At 47.3% G+C, this 19,055-nt stretch overlaps 1 protein-coding gene and 1 long non-coding RNA gene across 11 annotated transcripts in view; one reads left to right on the top strand and one right to left on the bottom strand.

The window, feature by feature from the left end:
- The window catches only part of fray (oxidative stress responsive kinase frayed), a 274,312-nt gene that overhangs the window by 132,469 nt on the left and 122,788 nt on the right, over nt 1-19,055 (top strand). Inside the window, exon 1 of one of the 9 annotated variants that reach the window (XM_055076080.1) lies at nt 17,159-17,492. The exons of the other annotated variants lie outside the window; for them this stretch is intronic. Within the exon in view, the coding sequence (XP_054932055.1) occupies nt 17,434-17,492 (59 nt within the window). The 5' untranslated portion in view covers nt 17,159-17,433. Of the gene's footprint in view, nt 1-17,158; nt 17,493-19,055 lie in introns of those variants that run through there. 9 annotated transcript variants of the gene reach the window in all.
- LOC129387267 (uncharacterized) overlaps nt 14,406-19,055 on the bottom strand; it is a 73,580-nt gene continuing 68,930 nt past the window's right edge. For both annotated transcript variants that reach the window (XR_011892861.1, XR_011892860.1), the window contains one exon: nt 14,406-14,565. This is a non-coding gene — a long non-coding RNA (uncharacterized lncRNA). The remainder of the gene's footprint in view (nt 14,566-19,055) is intronic.

The following is a 19,055-nucleotide window of genomic DNA, read 5'->3' as shown; positions in this document are numbered from 1 at the left end:
TACATAACAACCGACGCAAGCATCGGGCGGTAACCCGCGGCGTTGTTTGAAGAGCCGAATCAAACGCTCTCCTTGTCTGTAGCAGGTTATTTTGTTTGCTTTGAAAGCGATTAGAATTGTCTACTTTGAGCAGTTTATTTTGTCTAAGTGGCTGACAAGAGGCGAGGAGCACGCATAAGTGGAGGAGGTTTCGGCGGGGCCGAGTCAGTGCAGTAAATGTAGATAACCGGACGAGGAGGGTGGAGCCGGCATCTGCGATTGGTCCGCTTCCTCGCGTGCGGTTGCTGTGGGGGCGGCGTACAAGGGAAGGTTAAAAATGCCGCAGAAACGGATCCTCAGCGTAGAAGAGTTGGCAGAGCGATGTCGTATATGCACCAGAAGAGCTTGATAACGCTCTACGGCCACGCAATTTTTTTTATATACGCAAGTAAATCAATGTTGTGCGGCAGCTCCGAGTAGCCAGCACCAGAATGATCAACGGGTAGCTATCTTCTGTTCATTTTGTGACGGGGCAGTCTCCGGCTATTCAGAAAAAAATTCGGTTTCGTTCAGCATATTAATGCACCTTGAAGACGTACGCGTCACTTTGACGAGGTGAGTTTTCGCGGTTTTGTAACGTCGCCTGACAGACAGGGGGAACTGGACGCAACCGAGATCTTTTCACCAGTAGCAGAGCGATGGCGAAAAAGGCGTCCAGTGAGTGAAAACTTTATTCAACATGTCTGGCGATTTGGGCGGGGTGGGGCCATAAGCACCACACCCCAGGTGACGGCCTCGAGTCCTTGGACACGGGCGGCTTACCCGGCGTGCCGGACGGCCCACAGTTGATCGGCGAGGTCGGCGCTGATCAGTGCCGGCTCCCATCACACCCCGCGGTTCGAGACTACCATGTCTACCCCGTTCGTCGAGGACTCCTGCTACCGGCGCATTCTCACAGCATGCGCTGCAGCGTCGCTCTGGCTCCGCACGCTTTACACTCGTCGGATCAATAAAGGTCGGGGCAGCAGAGGCGAAGGGTCGCCGGGCTCGGATACGTGGGTGTCTGCAGTTGCCTCCAGGCAACCGACTGTTTCTTGTTTAGTTTGGCGTGCTGTGGTGGGTATTTGCATCTGTTCAATCTGTAGCGTTGAGTGATGTCTCTGAAAGTGGTCATGCGATGCCCCCACGTCCAATCCCGCATCGCTCTCGCGGTGGGGGAGACGTTGAGATTGCTGGCGCGGGCGCCACGGCTCGACATCTAAGTCCTCGAGCCGCAGCGTGGGCCGTCTCGTTGACCGGATGCGGAGGGTCAGTGTGGACGGGTGTACATACGAGGAAATTGTCGTTCTTGCGGCAAATACTGCCGTCGTGAAAGGCGTAGAATCACAAATAATTATTTTTTTGTTTGGTCTATTCATGCATAATGAGTGTGATGTAAATAAACAGCGCAACATTTACTCATACCGTAGAACAGGAAGACACACACAAACGTGCTCATCGGTCTGTGTGAAAGTTGCGCTATTTATTTTCATCGTGCATATGTGCCAACTCTCCCAAATGTCTGCTCTTATAATCAGTGTGTACAGGTCATATCAGATGGAGAGTTTGCTCAGTGTCCGTGACGTCACGTGATAGACAGGATAACTGGGGGAGGTGGGTGCGAAAATGTCTGACCAATTGTGGAGTGCCGACAGCAGAATTGCAATAAAAACGATTTGAAATAGCTTTACGTTATATCGCCTCACGCCTCATAAAGGACGAGCAATTTAGCTGTGTTTCTCTACAAGCACGCTTTTCTACAGCGAAGGAACTGCGACTATAGAAGCGTTACAGAATGTCCGTACCAGATGTCGACGAAAGATGTACGGGTTCGCCAACGAAGCTAGTGCCATAGAATTTGACGTCGTGCCCCCTTTGTGGGAAATTTCTTAAGTTCTTTAATTAGCACTGTGACGAAGCAAGGAGGCGCTCGTCGTCGCTTGTCGTGTTTCATCAGTTGCCTACTGTTCCTCTCACTAACGACAAACGGTGCCACTACTCCGCTCCCATGGGTCCCACACTTTCAGTCTGGTACCGACGGCGGTCGAAGCGTAGTTACGATTTACGGCGAGCTAAAAGAAAATGAATGCATCCATCTCGAATTGCGACATCGATGCGTAACGTAAGAGCGAACGAGCCGACGGTTTAGCCAGAAGGATCGTGTATGCGTACCTCGCGCTTCTGCATTCCGTACGAACCGGGTAAGCGTGACTAAGCGTCACGAAACGTGATCCGACGACTCGCACTACCCGAGGCTCTAGATTAGCCCTTCCTAATTTTGCATCTGCTGCGTTGGATTCCCGCGTTGCGTGCATGCACCTGTCTTTCCACCCTGACGACCTTCCGTACACAACCTTCACCTCCGCAAATTGCCAAGGTGAAGGCTACGTAGCTTCTCTCGCCGGCTTCCGTGGCGTTTGTATTCCCAAATGTGGTTTTGCGGGCAGTCAAGAAAAATTGTGTTTTGCGCAACTTGATGGGACGAAGAGTCCGGAAAAAATGGCAGGAGAGCAATGGAGCCTGCGCGAACTTCTTCCGTACCCCGGATCGTATATTAACAAAAAGGTTCTTACCCTAGAATCATTCGTGAGAGAAATGTCTAGCCAGTCCCGATGCTGGACATATTTAGAGTAAGCAGCCAGCCAGTGGGTACGAGCACTTACGAACAAAACAAGAATTTGTGAATGTGGTTTCCCGCGTCTACTTCGCTCGCTAGTAACGGCCTGAGGTACGCGATCGCTCAGACCATCCTAATGGTAGGCGAAGGCTGAACGTGTTGCCGAAATAACGTGTACGTTGTGGAATACGCTTACGCCACTCTCGACAACAGCTCCAATGAGCGGATGGGCGTGTCAACGAAAGCGCTCGTTCGGTGCAATCTCTGTTTTCAATCAGTAACTATAAACCCACGCGTTACAAGGCAACAAGAAGAAACTCCGTATGAATTAATGTGCAAGGACGGTAACGAAAGGCAGCGGTAGCAGATACAATTCTTCCGAAGGTCCAGCACATTGTAGACCCGGAGCACCATAGGATCAAAATTAACATTTTTTTGCGATCACAGAATGAATTCGCGCGTTGAAATGCATAGAAACGCGACAACGCATCCAGAAGAAAGGCGGACGGTTTAGCTAATTTGCCCAAACTGGCAACGTTTGTTAACGTTGTTACTGGCAACGTTTGTTTAACGTTGCCAGTAATCCAGCGAAGCCTCGCTTGTTTACCTGACGCCCCCATTTCGCCCACGCCGCCCCTCGACTGACGAAAACGCGCTATGATTGCCGAGTACAGCCGAGGCGTGTCAACGAAGCGCAGTAACCGCTTCTGCCGCTGGGTGACGCTGCTTGCCACCCACTTTCTTCAGTGCAGGGGGAATGCCGAGTGGTAGTAGTGTCCTCGAATACGGAGCACGCTCATTTTCATTCATCCTGCGACGTTCCATTTCACGCTCGCTCACACTGCGACCCCTCGACTCCTCCCGTGGCGCGCTTCCTGGCGCAGCCGTCCGAACCCCCCGTCGCTGCCGTGGTGCGATTTCCGCTTACGCCTTCCCGGGGACAGTAATATCTCCGCTCTCATTCACACCGGCGGGGGGGGGCCTTGACATCCGTTGTCACGGATACTCTAGTCGCCGATGTGTGTGTGACCGGCGTCCGTCACCCCATTGTGCGTCGGAAACGGAAGTCTCCGTGTCCACACATGCCGGCTGTAGGACGACGACGACATTCCTAAGATAATTTGCGCGCTGGGTCGGAAACGCGTATGCGCCCGCCGCTTTAAGCGGTCTGTACTGTGTAAGCGCGCGCATGCGATTTGGTGAATCTTTCGCGCCGGAAATGCCGGGAACGGACGCTCGTATACCAAGGGCGACACCGCAGCGACGCTAAGAAGATGTACCGCTTGAATCGAGGCGGGGCGCGAGGGTGCTCGCGCGTAGTCACCTTCGTTAAGCGCGCGCGTACAAGCGTGAACCACGTCTATGAGTGCAGCAGCGTATACACATACACATCTCGAATAGCGGCCGCGTCCGCGCGTGTAACCGGCCTTGTACGGCACATTTATAAGCGCTTCCTATGTGGTCCGACCCGCATACGCGAACACACGCGCAGGACGTGCTATTTGTGCCGCGCATTCACGCAGTCCTTACGAAACTGCAGTGGAAGGAAGCGCAACTGTCGCAACATTCATTGTGGGCTCAGTCGTACGAATAATGTTACGGGACGCGTACACGGCAAAATAGTCCTCTCTGCAGAGTGGAGCGACACACTACGCTGCGTGGGCGTAATGATTGGCGAGCCTTCCGGAGCCGCTTCGCTTACGTGACTCGTTTCTTTATTTTTATATTATTAAGTTTAGTGTGCGCGAGGCCAGACTCGCTCCATATTGCAGAGAAGCGAGTCAATATTGCATATTGCAGAGGCAGAGGAGAGAAGGAAGAAACTGCATGCGTCGACAGCCACTAGACAATGACGCAACACTAGAGACAATGAACAAAAAAGATAGATAGATAGATAGATAGATAGATAGATAGATAGATAGATAGATAGATAGATAGATAGATAGATAGATAGATAGATAGATAGATAGATAGATAGATAGATAGATAGATAGATAGATAGATAGATAGATAGATAGATAGATAGATAGATAGATAGATAGATAGATAGATAGATAGATAGATAGATAGATAGATAGATAGATAGATAGATAGATAGATAGATAGATAGATAGATAGATAGATAGATAGATAGATAGATAGATAGATAGATAGATAGATAGATAGATAGATAGATAGATAGATAGATAGATAGATAGATAGATAGATAGATAGATAGATAGATAGATAGATAGATAGATAGATAGATAGATAGATAGATAGATAGATAGATAGATAGATAGATAGATAGATAGATAGATAGATAGATAGATAGATAGATAGATAGATAGATAGGTGTGTGTGTGTGTGTGTGTGTGTGTGTGTGTGTGTGTGTGTGTGTGTGTGTGTGTGTGTGTGTGTGTGTGTGTGTGTGTGTGTGTGTGTGTGTGTGTGTGTGTGTGTGTGTGTGTGTGTGTGTGTGTGTAAGCGAGAAAACAGGAAAAGCGAGGGGCCCGATTTTTATTAGTAACATCACAATAAGCCAACAAATTAAGACACCAAGGATAGCATAGGGGAAATTATTCGTACATATTAATTGAATTAAAGAAGTGATAACTTGATGGAAACGAAAGTGGATGAAAAACCAACTGGCCGCAGCTGGGGGCACGAACCCACGTCCACCCATTACGCGTGCGATGTTCTTACCAAATGAGCTACCGAGGCGTCTTCCCATCTACTTTTTGGGGTATTTATGTTTATCTGCTGAAACTAACCCTGGATGGATGCTATGAGCGTCCCCTTCGGAACGGGACGGTGGGTTACTCCACCGAGCTCTTGTTATTATATTGCCTAATTTCCTACATGTGTTTAATAAAAGAAAAGAAAAAAACCCACGAATAGTTTCCATCACCAAACTTTCTGCTCCCCTATTGGTAACTGTTTTTTACGCCTCCGTTGTTTGTCGTTTGCTATTTTTCTTCCACCAATCTTCCAATTGCCTCTTATTAATCTCTCTTGGGGACATGTTTGCTTTCCCCTTGCTTTCGCTAAACCCAAGGGCTTCAAGGAGGCCAGAGATGCCTACATCGACCTCTGGGTAGATATCTTCACATTCTTATGCAACGTGCTCCATCGTTTCCCTAGCTTTACCGCAGCAAGCACGTGCTTCTTCTTCCTTCTTATACCTCGTTTTATAAGTGCATGTTCTAAGGTATCCTGATCTCTCTTCGAAAACTAATGAGCTTCTTTTTGAGTTATCATAAATTGTTTCTTTCCTGATGTCGTTTTTTCTTCCTAAATAGTTACCTAAGTAGTCTTCCTAAATAGTTTATTTTCCATTGCCGCCACCCATGAAATTATCTCAGCCTCTCTTACTTTCCGCTTGACGCTCTTTGTTGCTGTGTTGCTCACCCTACTGGCCGCATACTTCCTAATAAGCTTCCTAGTTCCTTTCCTCCACTGTGAACCCATGTTTTTCCTGTACAAATACATCAACACTCTCCAAGCCCATTTACTTTATTCTGTATTCCTCAGTCGTTCTTCATAATTAATTTTACTGTGAGCTTCCCTCACTTCAAAACTTTTCCACCCTATATCATCTTGCACAGCTTCATTTATAGTCTTTTTGTGAGCGCCGAATGCGAAGCATCCCACTGGCCTTTGGTTGGCATCAATTCGTGATTGTACCGCTGACTTCAAGCAAACAGCCGCATTTCCAAATATAAGTCCTGGAACCATTACACCTTTCCACATACCCCGGAGCATCTCGTACTTATTGCATCCCCGTAGGGCTCTGTGTTTCGTTATGGCCGCATTTCTCTTCCCCTCTCCTGTTATTGTTTTTTTCATGTGTTACTATATATCTATTACATTCGTTTATCCATGTACCAATGTATTTATGTTCTTTTGCCCGAGCCCTGACCCATATAGACACTGTCTGTTCACTGTTTTCATTGAATAACATAACATCAGATTTTTTAACGCTACATTTTAGACCTAAATTTGCGCCTTCCTGTCCACAGATATTAGCTAGACGTTGCACATCACTTTGCTTTTTAGCTAGCAACACAATGTCGTCCGCATTAAACAAACGGAAGCTACTGCTTTACTACTGTGCCCGTATGTTTCTGTGAGATATTAAACCCGATATTGCTTCTTTCTAGCGTCCCTTCCATCCTTACCATGTATATCATAAACCGCAGTGGGGATAAAGGGTACCACTGTCTCAATCCCTTGTTAATATCAACTTTGTCCTTGCTATTCATTTCTTCATTCGACGCAAATTATATTTTCCAGGTAAATCTCTCTTCAAATTAAGCTGTATACCAATTGTCGCTTGAGCCTTCCTCTATCCACATAATATTCCGCAAAATGTTGCGGTCTACGTTGTCATACGCTCTGTTACGTCTCAACACCCCAAAGGCGTTAATTGGACGCTTGCCACGGGTCATACCGCCACCCATCCATCGGCGCCTATCCAGACGTCAACGCAGCGTGGACACCAACTCTTGACGGGTCCCACAAAAGGCAATCACCCCACCATTACCTGGCAGCCTGAGCGAAGGATAAAAAGGAGAGGAACAACGGTCAACCACCTGGAATTCGCAGGTTGCTTTCTTGCCACATATTCCGAACCAGTCTCTTCGGAGGCGGAGTTACTGCGGGTTGTTGCGAGCATGGGCGTGGTATCGCAACGGTTTCAACAATTGCGATTTGCTGCTAGACAGTCTTCAGATTCCCTAGTCGACGCGCCTAGGGAAGACGACGGTATTAAAAGCGGAGACTTGTCGAGCAGTGAGGACAGAGGATCCTGATGTGAACTCGGATGTTTAACGGACTTCGCATGGAGTGGGCTTCCGTAACTGGAGCCGTGTAACTAAGCCAGTAAACCCTTTTCCTTCATTTTCTACAACTTGATGTAGCAGTCGATGGGCTTGGTGGATTCCTTGCCCTAACTCCACCCTAAGCCGCAACAGCTCCTGTAACGTCTAAAAAAAGCCACATATAACGGTATCCTTTCTACTCTCGATACTTCAGTAGATTGAGTAAGAACAAATAAGTTATCATTATCATCCAGACGTTCACCGATTCTGAAGCCATCCTGAAGTTCACCCAATATGCCATTCTCCTCTACCCATGATTGCAGCTTTAATTTAATCGCCTGCATTGCTAACCTGTATATTACTGATGCAATGGTCAACGGTGTGTCTGAGTGAATTACGTCTTTTCCTCCTTACCTTTGTAAACTAAATTCTTTCTACTTTGTCGCCGACTGTCGGATATTCGCCTGTTTTTAATGCCTTTTCTACTGCTTTCCACAGAGATTCCTTACTTTTGGTTTTAGTTCATTATTCAGCCTAACGGGAACTTCGTCTAGCCCCATGACTGGGCGCTTAGGAATTTTTCCTTCGAATTTCTTCCAGTTGAAATTTGTCAATACCAGCTCCTTTTTCGTCTGGTTCTCTATCGTACTCTTTTTTTTCCTCAAATACAACCTCGTCATTGCCTTGTAAAGATTCGGCTGTTATTTTTTTTTTTTCGGATTTAATTTAATGCCGCGTCCCCTTCCAGTTTGTTTCCATCGTCGTCTAGGATATGTTGTATTGCTTCAGACTTCCTTCCTAACAAGCTTGTGTGCATCCGAAATATTCTAGGTGTGGCCTTCTTTTTCTGACGCATTTCTGACAACCAACGTTCACTTTTACGTTTCGTCTTTGCTTGAACCAGTATTTGAACCGTAGATTTTTCACCCTGGAAGTGTTAGCCTGCGCTACCACTCACAAACCTTGGCGGCGGATGTGGAACATCCTTTCTACCGCAGACGTCACGTGCACGTCATCTTTTCGGGTGAAGGCAACTGGTCAATAAACCCACACGTGCTATCCCGCGAACCATCCCGCGAACACACGCAAAATTGCCGCGCGACTGGCCGCTCGAGGCAATTTGCGTGTATTGGTGGGCTTCTTTCACGCTCGGAAAAACACTTTTATGTAGCACGTATTGACCAACAGAAAGCTGTATCGGGAGTTTTTCATATTGCTCTACAATATTCTCGTTGGCACTTTTCGTCTAAATATAATAATTAAGAAGTTGATGAATTAGTTAAGACTGATTATTTAATTAGGCGGAATGCAAGAAAAATCATCTGAATACCTCCGAGCGACGGCAAACAACATTAACTTCGTTTGATCCAGCTACGTGGCATTTGCATATATTTAATGTTTGGCTGAAATTATACACATGTCCAAGGCACATTTGGAATCTGCGTGAAGTGAAGCTTTCTTGAAGTGTTTAATTGAGTGTTATAAAACTGTTTATCTTCTGCAAAGGGTCTTGAGGTATTATACAGCGATTATGATGCCTGCCCGGAAAACTAGCAAGACGTGCAAAAACCCCACCACGTGATCTAGACAATCGCGCATTACACTGTCTCCGGGATCGGCCCACTTGGCAAGAAGCCGACCGAGCAGACGCTCCAGACCTCAAGAAAGCAGGAGTAAAAAGCTTCGATTTAATAAAAAAATTGCGCGTTTGATGGCGTGTATCTGCTGTGTAGTATAAGGATGTCTGGGTACCTTTTGCTGTTTCATTGTAATTGCGTAGAGGACAGTGTCGGCAAATGGCGTATCTGTAAATGTAGTACGCGTGACGAAAAAAAAAACGGTCATGGTCTCAACTCGAACAGTGGGTTAATTTTGTACCACGCGCACTTCCTCCCGCTCATTCACGGTCATCCTACTGAATGACTGTGAACCATCGCATACGCATAGGCCTACGTGTACAAGCCGATTCGTTACGTGAGCGCTGTGCTGTTCGTGAGCTAATCGGCAAGACAGCAACAGCGGCACCCAGTACAGCAGTAGTCACGGTGAACGAAGCCCGTTAGAAGAAAGACAGTGAATAGAAGAGCGCCTGCTATAGACAGAGCTCGGAGCATATTGGAGACAGGCATTGACTGAATTCTTCGAATGTTGCCCTCATTAACGCCTCAGCTGTTGTTTGCTTTGCGGGATGTTTTGTGACATTGCGAACTCTGTGTGTAATTCCACTGGCATATGACAGCGCGACAGACGAAATGCGGAGAAAAGAAAACCACAGGACTAGCGCTGACTACAGACTGAAATTTTATGTCAATCCCATGGAATATACGTACATCTCAGAGCGTGCGCAGAAAAGACCGGTGTGAAAAAAAGAATAAGCATATTAACACACTTTTAAGTGCTCAGCTTTCTTAGAATGCAAGGGCAGTGCTTTCTGCATACCGGTTCTTTCTGCTCACGCTCTGAGATGTATGCATATTCCATGGAGTTGGCATTAAAATTTCAGTTGCAAGTCAGCGCTCGTCCTGCGGTTTTCTTCTGCGCTTTGTCTGTCGCGCTGTCATACCAATGGAGCCGTACCAACTAGGCCAGCTTTCCACCTTCCTGCATATAATGTAGATACGTCCACTTTTTTTTTCCTTGTTGTTGTTGTTGTTTCTCTCAGGCTCCATCTACTTTATTCTACGTTGTCCGGTTCTTGTTGTTCATGATGATGACGACGATGTTAGCATTTTCTTTGAAACAGGGCGGTGACACATGCCACCCGCCGAGCTAGTTTCCTTTTTTAAATCCTTGTCGCAATTCCATCTTCAAATGTATTTCATCGTTTCGTGCCACGGGGTTATTCCATCATTTTCATGCTGTCATCATTAAATCGTGATTATGCCGCCGTCGTCATTCCGTCGTCGTCCCACAGTCGTCGTCATACCTTCGTTTTAAACCGTCGTCGTGATGCCATCGTGGTCATTCCAGCTTCATTATCCGATCTTTGTCATATCGTTGTCGTCACGCCATGGTCGCCGTACCATCGTGATCATTTAGATGCAGCAGTGTCCTCAGTTCTTGTGTCCAACACAGCAGTCAAAACATTGACAGTAGGCCATTGTCAGTTGAAATGATTTTCACATCTCGCCGACAGAAGACATCGCAGCTGAAGGCGACGAAGGGACTACTTCGGTTTTTGAAAGAGACGGGCTTGGTCAAGCGGCTGTGATAGTGATGTCACGTACCACGCAAGAGTGACGGACTGTAACTGACGATGTGTGTGTTGTGCTACGTGCTCTCTCTCTCTCTCTCTCTCTCTCTCTCTCTCTCTCTCTCTCTCTCTCTCTCTCTCTCTCTCTCTCTCTCTCTCACCCCTCCCCATTTTTAATCCCCCATGCCCTCCCCCATCCTGCTCCCATGTGTAGGGTAGCAAACCGGTTGAGCTAAACTGGTTAACCTCCCTGCCTTTCCTTCTGTACTTTTTCGTTCCTTCCTTGAAGTTCTGCGATCGTCGTCATAAACAGAAGGCGCAACGCCGATAGACACCCATGCTCCGTACAAGAAGTGATTGGACCCTAGTCGCGCCCTAGTAGTATTAGAAACTTTATTTCTCTTAGAGGTATTGGACAGTGGGCCGGTCCCTCAGTACAGGCCTCCACTGGTCTCCGCGGCTCGCTGGGCTTGATCGAGATAACAAACAAGGATTATCCCTGAAGGCTCTTCGAGATGTCCTCGTAGACAGTGAATTGATAACTTCATTGTGAACAGTAGTTAGTGCGCATTGTAATGCAATTGGTATTCCAGATACTTCAAGCACATTAAGATTAATTAAATTATGGGGTTTTACGTTCCAAGACCACGATCTGATTGTGAGGCCCGCCGTAGTAGGGGACTCCGAAAATGTCGACCACCCAGGGTTCTTTAACGTGCACCTAAATCTAAGTACACGGGTGTTTTCGCATTTCGCCCCCATCGAAATGCGGACGCCGTGGCCGGGATTCGATCTCGCGACCTCGTGCTTAGCAGCCCAACACCAAAGTCACTAAGCAACCACGGCGGGTACTTCAGGCACATCTATCTATCTATCTATCTATCTATCTATCTATCTATCTATCTATCTATCTATCTATCTATCTATCTATCTATCTATCTATCTATCTATCTATCTATCTATCTATCTATGTATGTATGTATGTATGTATGTATGTATGTATGTATGTATGTATGTATGTATGTATGTATGTATGTATGTATGTATGTATGTATGTATGTATGTATGTATGTATGTATGTGCCTGTCTCGAACCGTATTCCCGCCAGTTACCCAACTTTTATATTACCTTGGGCCACTAGCTTATCCCTCGTAATCATTCTGTCTTCATTCAATTGTGATTATGCCGCCGTTGTCATGTCATCGTCGTCAGTGCGCTTCCGTCATACAGTCGTCATCATGCATTCGTTGTCGTACCGTCGTCGTCATCCGATTCTCGTCGTACCGTCGTCTTCACGCCATCGTGCCTCGAGCGGTCAGTCGCGCAGCAATCTTTTGTGTACTCGCGGGCTTCTTTCATGTTAGGAAAAACGGTTATATGTAGCAATTATTGAGCAAGAGAACGCTGTATCGGTATAGAATGTGTAAGCGCGATTGAACGAGGACGTAGAAAGAAACAGATACACAGAGACAGCGCTGCTTTCAACTATGGAATTTGTTTTCGCATTCATCGGTAAACCGAACGAGCGGAAACAAACGAGACAAGAAAGAACTATCGGTAGTGCATGTCGACGAAGCATATATACGTGTCTTAGTCATGGTCAAAACATACACTGCAATAGTTACAACGATAAACCGAGGAATCGTATCCCTTTTTCAAATAGCGACACTGATGGCTTGCTCACGCACCTTTCCTCTCATTTTTCAATTTCCAAGGACTCCACGATCTCCCTTGTCATCCTGCTATGAGTCCTATACAAAATAGAAGTGCTTTCAAACATGAGTTTCCAGGGACAATCTCGGCAATGAATGCCCAAATGGCCCGAGACTACTCTAGTAACATTATAGTGATGCTCTTTTAGTCTCTCATTGATGCATCTGCCAGTTTGACCAACATACGTTCTTCCGCATGTTCTTCCATTCTATCGTACATTCAAACCAACTAGCCCGCCAACCTGTTTTAACCAAACTGTATCGGGAGCTTTTCATCTTTCTCTACAATATTCTCATTGACATTTTTCATCTTATTATAATATTTGATAAGTTGATTCAATAATTAAGATTAATTATGTAATCAGGCAGAATGCAAAAAATAATCAGAGTGATCTCCAAGCGGTAGCAAGGAGGAGGAAGTAAACTTTATTGCCCTAGAAAGAGTAATTCAGCGGTCGGGCCGGATGTCTTCATCTTCTATTGGTTGATGCCGATCTCCGGCCTGCATGGTTGGCGCCCCTATTCCAGGGCACCACTGAGCGTGGCTGCTCGTCGGGCATGATCCACCAGCCTCCGTTGGAGGCTAGAGTCGCCGCTGGAGAGCACGCTCTCCCACTGCTCCGCACTCGGATTTTCTATTTTGTGGAATGCCTTATTCGTATTGCACTGTTCTGTCCAACTACGTGGCATTTGCAAATCCATTTAGAATTTGGCTCAAGTTACGTGGGAAACCCGGTATAAGCAGGCCGCAGAGAGGCCATTCTGGCCCGAGATTTGTCATAGGCCCTCCCGAAGTGAGGCGCACCGCAAAGCAGCACGAGTAACGCAAATGTAAATCAGTGATGAAGTCTAGGAGATCAGTCATCGATCGGCGGTGGCATTCGCAATTTGTTTACGCTTCCGTCAGGCGCAGATTTGCATACCCAGTATATGCCCCTAACGTTATCTGTCAAAGCCTCTGTTGTGAGAAAAGCGCACTTATTTCGAAACTGAGGTGCGACGACTTCGTTGTCGGGCATGCCAAAGGCGCGCACGTTGTCTGACCGCTTTGTCTCGTTCGAGGACCGGGGACTGCCTTGATGTGTTTTCCGTACACTACATTATTGATCGGTGGCGTCAGTTTTGTCTGGATGCGCGTTTTCTTCTGTCTCGTATTTCTTATCGCAGGTGATTTGCGTACGCTGAACCCGAAGCGTCACACCTTGCGGGTTGTACAGCGGCCACTGCTTGTCGGGGCCTCCCCGCATTCAGACTTTTGCTCTTGCCTCCAGTTCGAATGTCGCGTCGCGATATCATTGACGTCGTCGCGTGCCATGTGTCGCCAGGTGTCGAACGTCATGGCGGTATGATACGTCTTCGTACAGGAAGACAATGCAAGGGAGAGAGACTGCAAAGGAAAGAGGGAGAGAGATAGAGAAAGAAAGCTTAGGGATGCGAGAGAATGTCTGTGTCGGCAAAGAGTAGCGCAGAGCAAATATCTCAAGCGCGCACTACTCCAGCTTTTTCCATGGAGGGATTGGAACCGCATCAAACGGCCGCGGCGAATTCAATCGAATGCCACGCGACGCGTTATCTGCTCCGATTAGATTACGCCGAAAACGACGGATCTTAGAAAATCGCGTAATGGCGGAGACGATGGAGGCTCCTCGGTCTCCTGTGTTTCTGTGATTGCGGACAGTGAACGAGACAGACACAGATACAACAAGAGATTGCCGACAGGGCGAGTCCGCTTCCCGCGCATGTGAGTGCGGAATGTTTATCGTTATCTCTAGAACAAAGGCATTGAAGGACCCTGCTAGAGCGGTGCTTCGGTGCCAAATATTTGCCGCAATGCCCATCGTACCAGTCAGGCCCGAATCCAGGGTTTTTTTTCTAGGAAGGGGTTATCGCGGATGATGATGCTGATAACCGTACGGTTGCTTAATCAATAATAATAATAATAATAATAATAATAATAATAATAATAATGATGATGATGATGATGATGATGATGATGATGATGATGATGATGATGATGATGATGATGATGATGATGATGATGATGATGACATTTCGCATCCAAGTAAGTGTTCTAAGACATTTATTTTTTAAACAAGAAGCGTTGGCATTCAAGCGTACTTCTGTGCTTTCCTTCTGTGCTGGTCCCGAGGCAACTGGTTTGCTGAGGTATACAGAGGCAGCAGTAATGCAGCTCTAGTCAGTGCTGTAGTCAGTCAGTGTTGCCTGGAGATAGAGGGAGTAAATATATATTAAATTTATAAGTGTGCAGCCCAGCTTTCTGCGGATCCGATTGTGAAGGCCAGTAGCTAATATAATCACCGTCAAACGGGACTGAAAACAAATAAAGCGCATTAGGGCTAACTTGCGACGCTATAGGCGCACTTTCATTTAACCAAAACACAACTTACTCGCGACATCAATATGAATATAACATTGTGTTAAGCCTCACAGCGATGCCGGGCTTTTCAATGAGTTCACTAGTGACACTTCATCTGAGACGTACGCTGACACGCAGACAAGCATGGCATTGCACGCTCATCGGTGAATGTGGCCACTCTACTCGCACAAAGCGTACGTCCATGCTCAAATGAACAGGTACATTTGGTAGCTCTACCAATCGCGCGCTCGCGTGCGTTCTGCAAACACTATATACGCACGATACAGGTATGCCGGAAGGGCAGCTACCAGCGTTCCAATGGTCATGCAGTGCGTGGTATACTAGCTGTATACCATTCTTCTTCATCGATGGGCACGCATATTTCGAGGTGTCTGTCGCGGTGAAGCATGAAGACACATGAAGTGACCCTCGTTCCTTCGTTTTTAGCTACAGCGCGCGCAAGGGACGACCGTCAAAAGCAATAGTAACTCACGGAAACACTAACTCGTAGCTTCAACAGTACATGTGCGCAGTACAGAGAGCTTTAAGAAGCAGCGCACAGAAGTAATGAGAAAGGTATGAATAAGCTTTTATTTAGCAGGCACTTGTTCTCTGCTACATAGTGGGAAGCTCCCTTAGCCCAGGAAACCTCGGCGCCGAGCCGTCCTGCTGGTCATTCGGGTGGGTGCTTGTCAGCTGGTGCTCCCACTGTTCGATTCGATGGAGGGTTAGAAGTCGGGTGGTAAGGCTTTGACGTGTGGGCATTCCCACATCATAGAGGATAGTGTACAGGGCGCTGCGCATAGTTTGTATTGGTATTCATATTGTGCAAGGAACATGGCGTGTAGGAGGGTTTCGTGTGGATATGCGTTGGTCTGCGGTCGCCTGAGCGTAACTGTTTCTTCTCGAGTAAGGGTGGGGTGTGGCAATGGGTAATGTCGGTGGTTTAGACGACAGTGACTTACGATGTCTGTGCGGCACTGTGTAACTGGGCCTAACGAGTTAGTGACATTTTTTTCTTTGCCGTGCATTCAGCCAACGAAAAAAACGAAGAAAAAAACGAAGACTTTCTCTGGCAGCAGGTAGGGGGAAAGACAGTTGGTAACTGCACATGCAAATATAGTTACACTAGTGCACAGTATGCTTCAAAAGTTTGCGGGACACGTGAGCTACGAAAAATTGCAATTCCCGCAACGCCCGAGCCCATATAGCTTCGAATTCAATTTATTATGTAGACATTGTGAGCTACGCAGGGATCTCCAAAAATCTAGAAATGCCGTGGTCTTAACACATGGCACAAATTTACATTTGCCATGACTCGGCCACGTCTCGCAAGCTTTTGTTAGACCTATTCGGCTACCATTGATCACCGTCACGAGGGCTCCTTGGTCGTGCGAGTACTCGGGTAAAGCCAGGCTCTCCCTCGATGTACGCGCCCAATGTCCCTTTAATTAAGCCACACTGACCTGGACCGCTGCACAATGAACATTGAGAGGACACCAATTCGCCAACTAGTAGTAGAAAACAGTTATTGCAGAAAATAGCACGAGCGATCTTCAAGTTGGTCGCGGGCCCTATTCTAGGGCTCCGCTGGCTCGAACTCTGCGGCTTGCCTGGAGTGTGGCAGCCCTCTGGGCTGCTTTCTCCGAACTGGAGATCGAGGCCTCGCATCCCTCTCGCGTTGTGCTTTCGTGAGTGTTGTCTTGAGGAGCCTTGGCGCATTCCCATGTCATGTGGTCCGGCATGGGCTCGGCCCCGAACCACGGGCACTCATCTGGATATCTCTCTTTGTCTATTTTGTGCAGGAGATGTAAGTGTGGGTTAGTTTTAGTTTGCAACCCCCTCCAAATGCCATGTTCAATTGTCTGTCCCGTAGTGACCCTTGTTCCGACGCCACCACTCGCGCCTTCAAAGAACTCGGGTCACGAGCACGAACAGGCCCGCGCGGCGCGCAAGCGCAGAAAATGGGTGGAAAAAGTAGAGTCGTACCTCTCCGTTCGTTTCTCGCGTGCTTCAGATAACGGTTTCTCCTCCTCCCTTTCTTCCTACCCCCCCCCCTACCCCCTGTGTGTACCTTCCTCCCATTCTTTCGCGGCTCGCTCTTTCGATTCGAGTCGAGGAGCCAGAGCTGCTCGACAAACACATAACGACATCTTTTTTGCGGGACAGGTACACAAGCGCCGAGATATACGCCCTCTCCGCGCACGCATGAACGGCGACTGATTGCGGCTGCGGTTTGCAACACGTCTCCCTTCGGGAGTCGGGCACGCAAAAGAAAGAGCAGAAAAGAACAGAAGAAAGGAAAGAAGGACAGTGTGTCTGTCTACGGAAGGACCTGAGCTCAGCAGTGTAACCTCGGTGGAAAGGGAATCGAGCGAAAGGTATATAGGACGCGATGCGACAGGCTCCTCTCGCTCCGTTCCCCTGTACGTGCATCTGCGGGACAAGTGCCGCGGCTCGTGTAAAGTGGTGCTGCAGTATAAGCTCGAAGCCGTTTACCGTGGTGGAATCCGCTCTCCGCGGGCACGTTGCCTTTGTCTTTTGCTCGGTCGGCGGTTGGAAAGCCATCGACAACATCGCCGGGGCTTCGGATCGGCCGTGGCTCTCGCACGGTGGTGAGGTCAGCGGACCCTTGTGCTCGCGTGTACGCACCGGTCGGATTGAGAAGGACGGACGACGCATAGCGTGTGCCTCGGATTCCTTCGGCGCCCGGAATGGTGATGGCCAAGGCGCTTCTTGAGCCTCCGACCTCCCAGTGGGTTCTGTCCAACAGGTCAGTGACTCCGTGCATAGCGAGTATGCGGTCGCTCTTTTGACCGCTACGATGTTTTTTTTTTTTCTTCTTCTTTCGCGTGTGAGTCGCCTTTGGTTGCGGCGCAAGTTGATCGACAATTTCCGTCGATGTAGGCAGCTATTAAACTATTTCAGTGCTCGAAAACTTAGACCGTAGCGCTGTAACTGCACAATTAAGCGTTGTAGCTATTCATTCGTTGTTGGAAAAGAGGAATTCATTCGTACCCACGGGTGAGGAACAATTAAGTTACTCTCGCGAGCCTTTTCCAATTGTTTCTCCGGTATTCCATTGGACTTTACTATTATTAATAATTTCTTATTCTCTGAAGGCTACCTGACGCAGCTTTAATCGCGATCTCTTGCTTACCTTAGCTCCATGGTAACACATCTAACTGCTTCCATTTTTTTTTTTTTTTTTTTGTATAGGCTACTCGACGCAGCCTCCACTTTTGACTCTTCATTTTTATAAATCTATCTTTCTCGCCCACAAATTTGTTCAGCGGTTGCAATTAAAGATCGTCATAGTTTTCGGTAAAAAAAAACAGCAGCCACGTTGTCTCTGTTGATGAAGGTCTACAATCTTTGTATCGTGTTGTCGAGGAATAAGTGGCGGACTACGTCTCAACGCAACTGCTTGTGCGAAGACGTCCCTGATCCTAACACATTAGAACGTCAGTGCGCGGGTAGCTCTATATTACAACGGCGTTCCATGGTACCACCCCTCTCCGTGGCCGGGTGCCGCATCTATGTCAATACGCATCGCTGAGCAGCAGTAAAATGTATAAACCGCCGTGGCAACTCGGCGAGCGTGTTTCTGCGCAATCCCCTTAAATTTGCGAGGCAAACTTAGTGATTCAATCTCCTCTTCACTTAGAGTGGAGTGACTCTTTAAGCAAAGCAATTCACCGTTTCTCACTGTTCAATTTAAAAAATAAAGAAAGACATAAGGGCCGTGACACCGCACGTTACATTGGTCTTTAATATGATTTTCTGAAGGAAAGAAACTTTTCAGACCCCATATGACATGCGTGTTATCTGATTTACTGTAATCGAACAAGTAATGTCGCTGATGCTAACTTTTCCTCAAGGTCACTTGCCTTCTCGGAGCAGCAACAAAAACAAATTCTCTGTCGAAGCGTTGGCTCCAAAGACATCACTTTCCAACCACTGTTAATCTCTTCAAGCCTCCATTGTTCCGGGATCTTCCGTGTTGTTTGAATTTTGTTTTCTGACAAGTGAAGGTCACCATAATTTATTTATTTTTTCAGTAGAGTAGGAATGTAGCGTCGTCCTCGTCGTCCCCCTCCTTATATACCGTAGTCCCCGTCCTCATCCTGAATTAGTTAGAAGGATTCAAATTCGGGCGAGTTGGTTATTCATGTTACTACTGCGCGAAAGGAAACTGGGACAAGGGAGGCAGCAGACAAGAGCAGACTCGCAACTGGTTTGCTCGAAAAGTTGCTACAAATAAATAGTTGACCAAGGTACACATGTCATCATATCTAAGGCGGAATGAACAGGCAAACAAAGACAATGTTCTACT

The sequence above is a fragment of the Dermacentor andersoni genome, chromosome 2 (genome assembly GCF_023375885.2).
Source record: "Dermacentor andersoni chromosome 2, qqDerAnde1_hic_scaffold, whole genome shotgun sequence".
Classification (NCBI taxonomy): Eukaryota; Metazoa; Arthropoda; class Arachnida; order Ixodida; family Ixodidae; genus Dermacentor; species Dermacentor andersoni.
The sequence above is the reverse complement of the archived record's forward strand: the minus strand, read 5'-3'. Positions and strand labels throughout refer to the sequence as shown.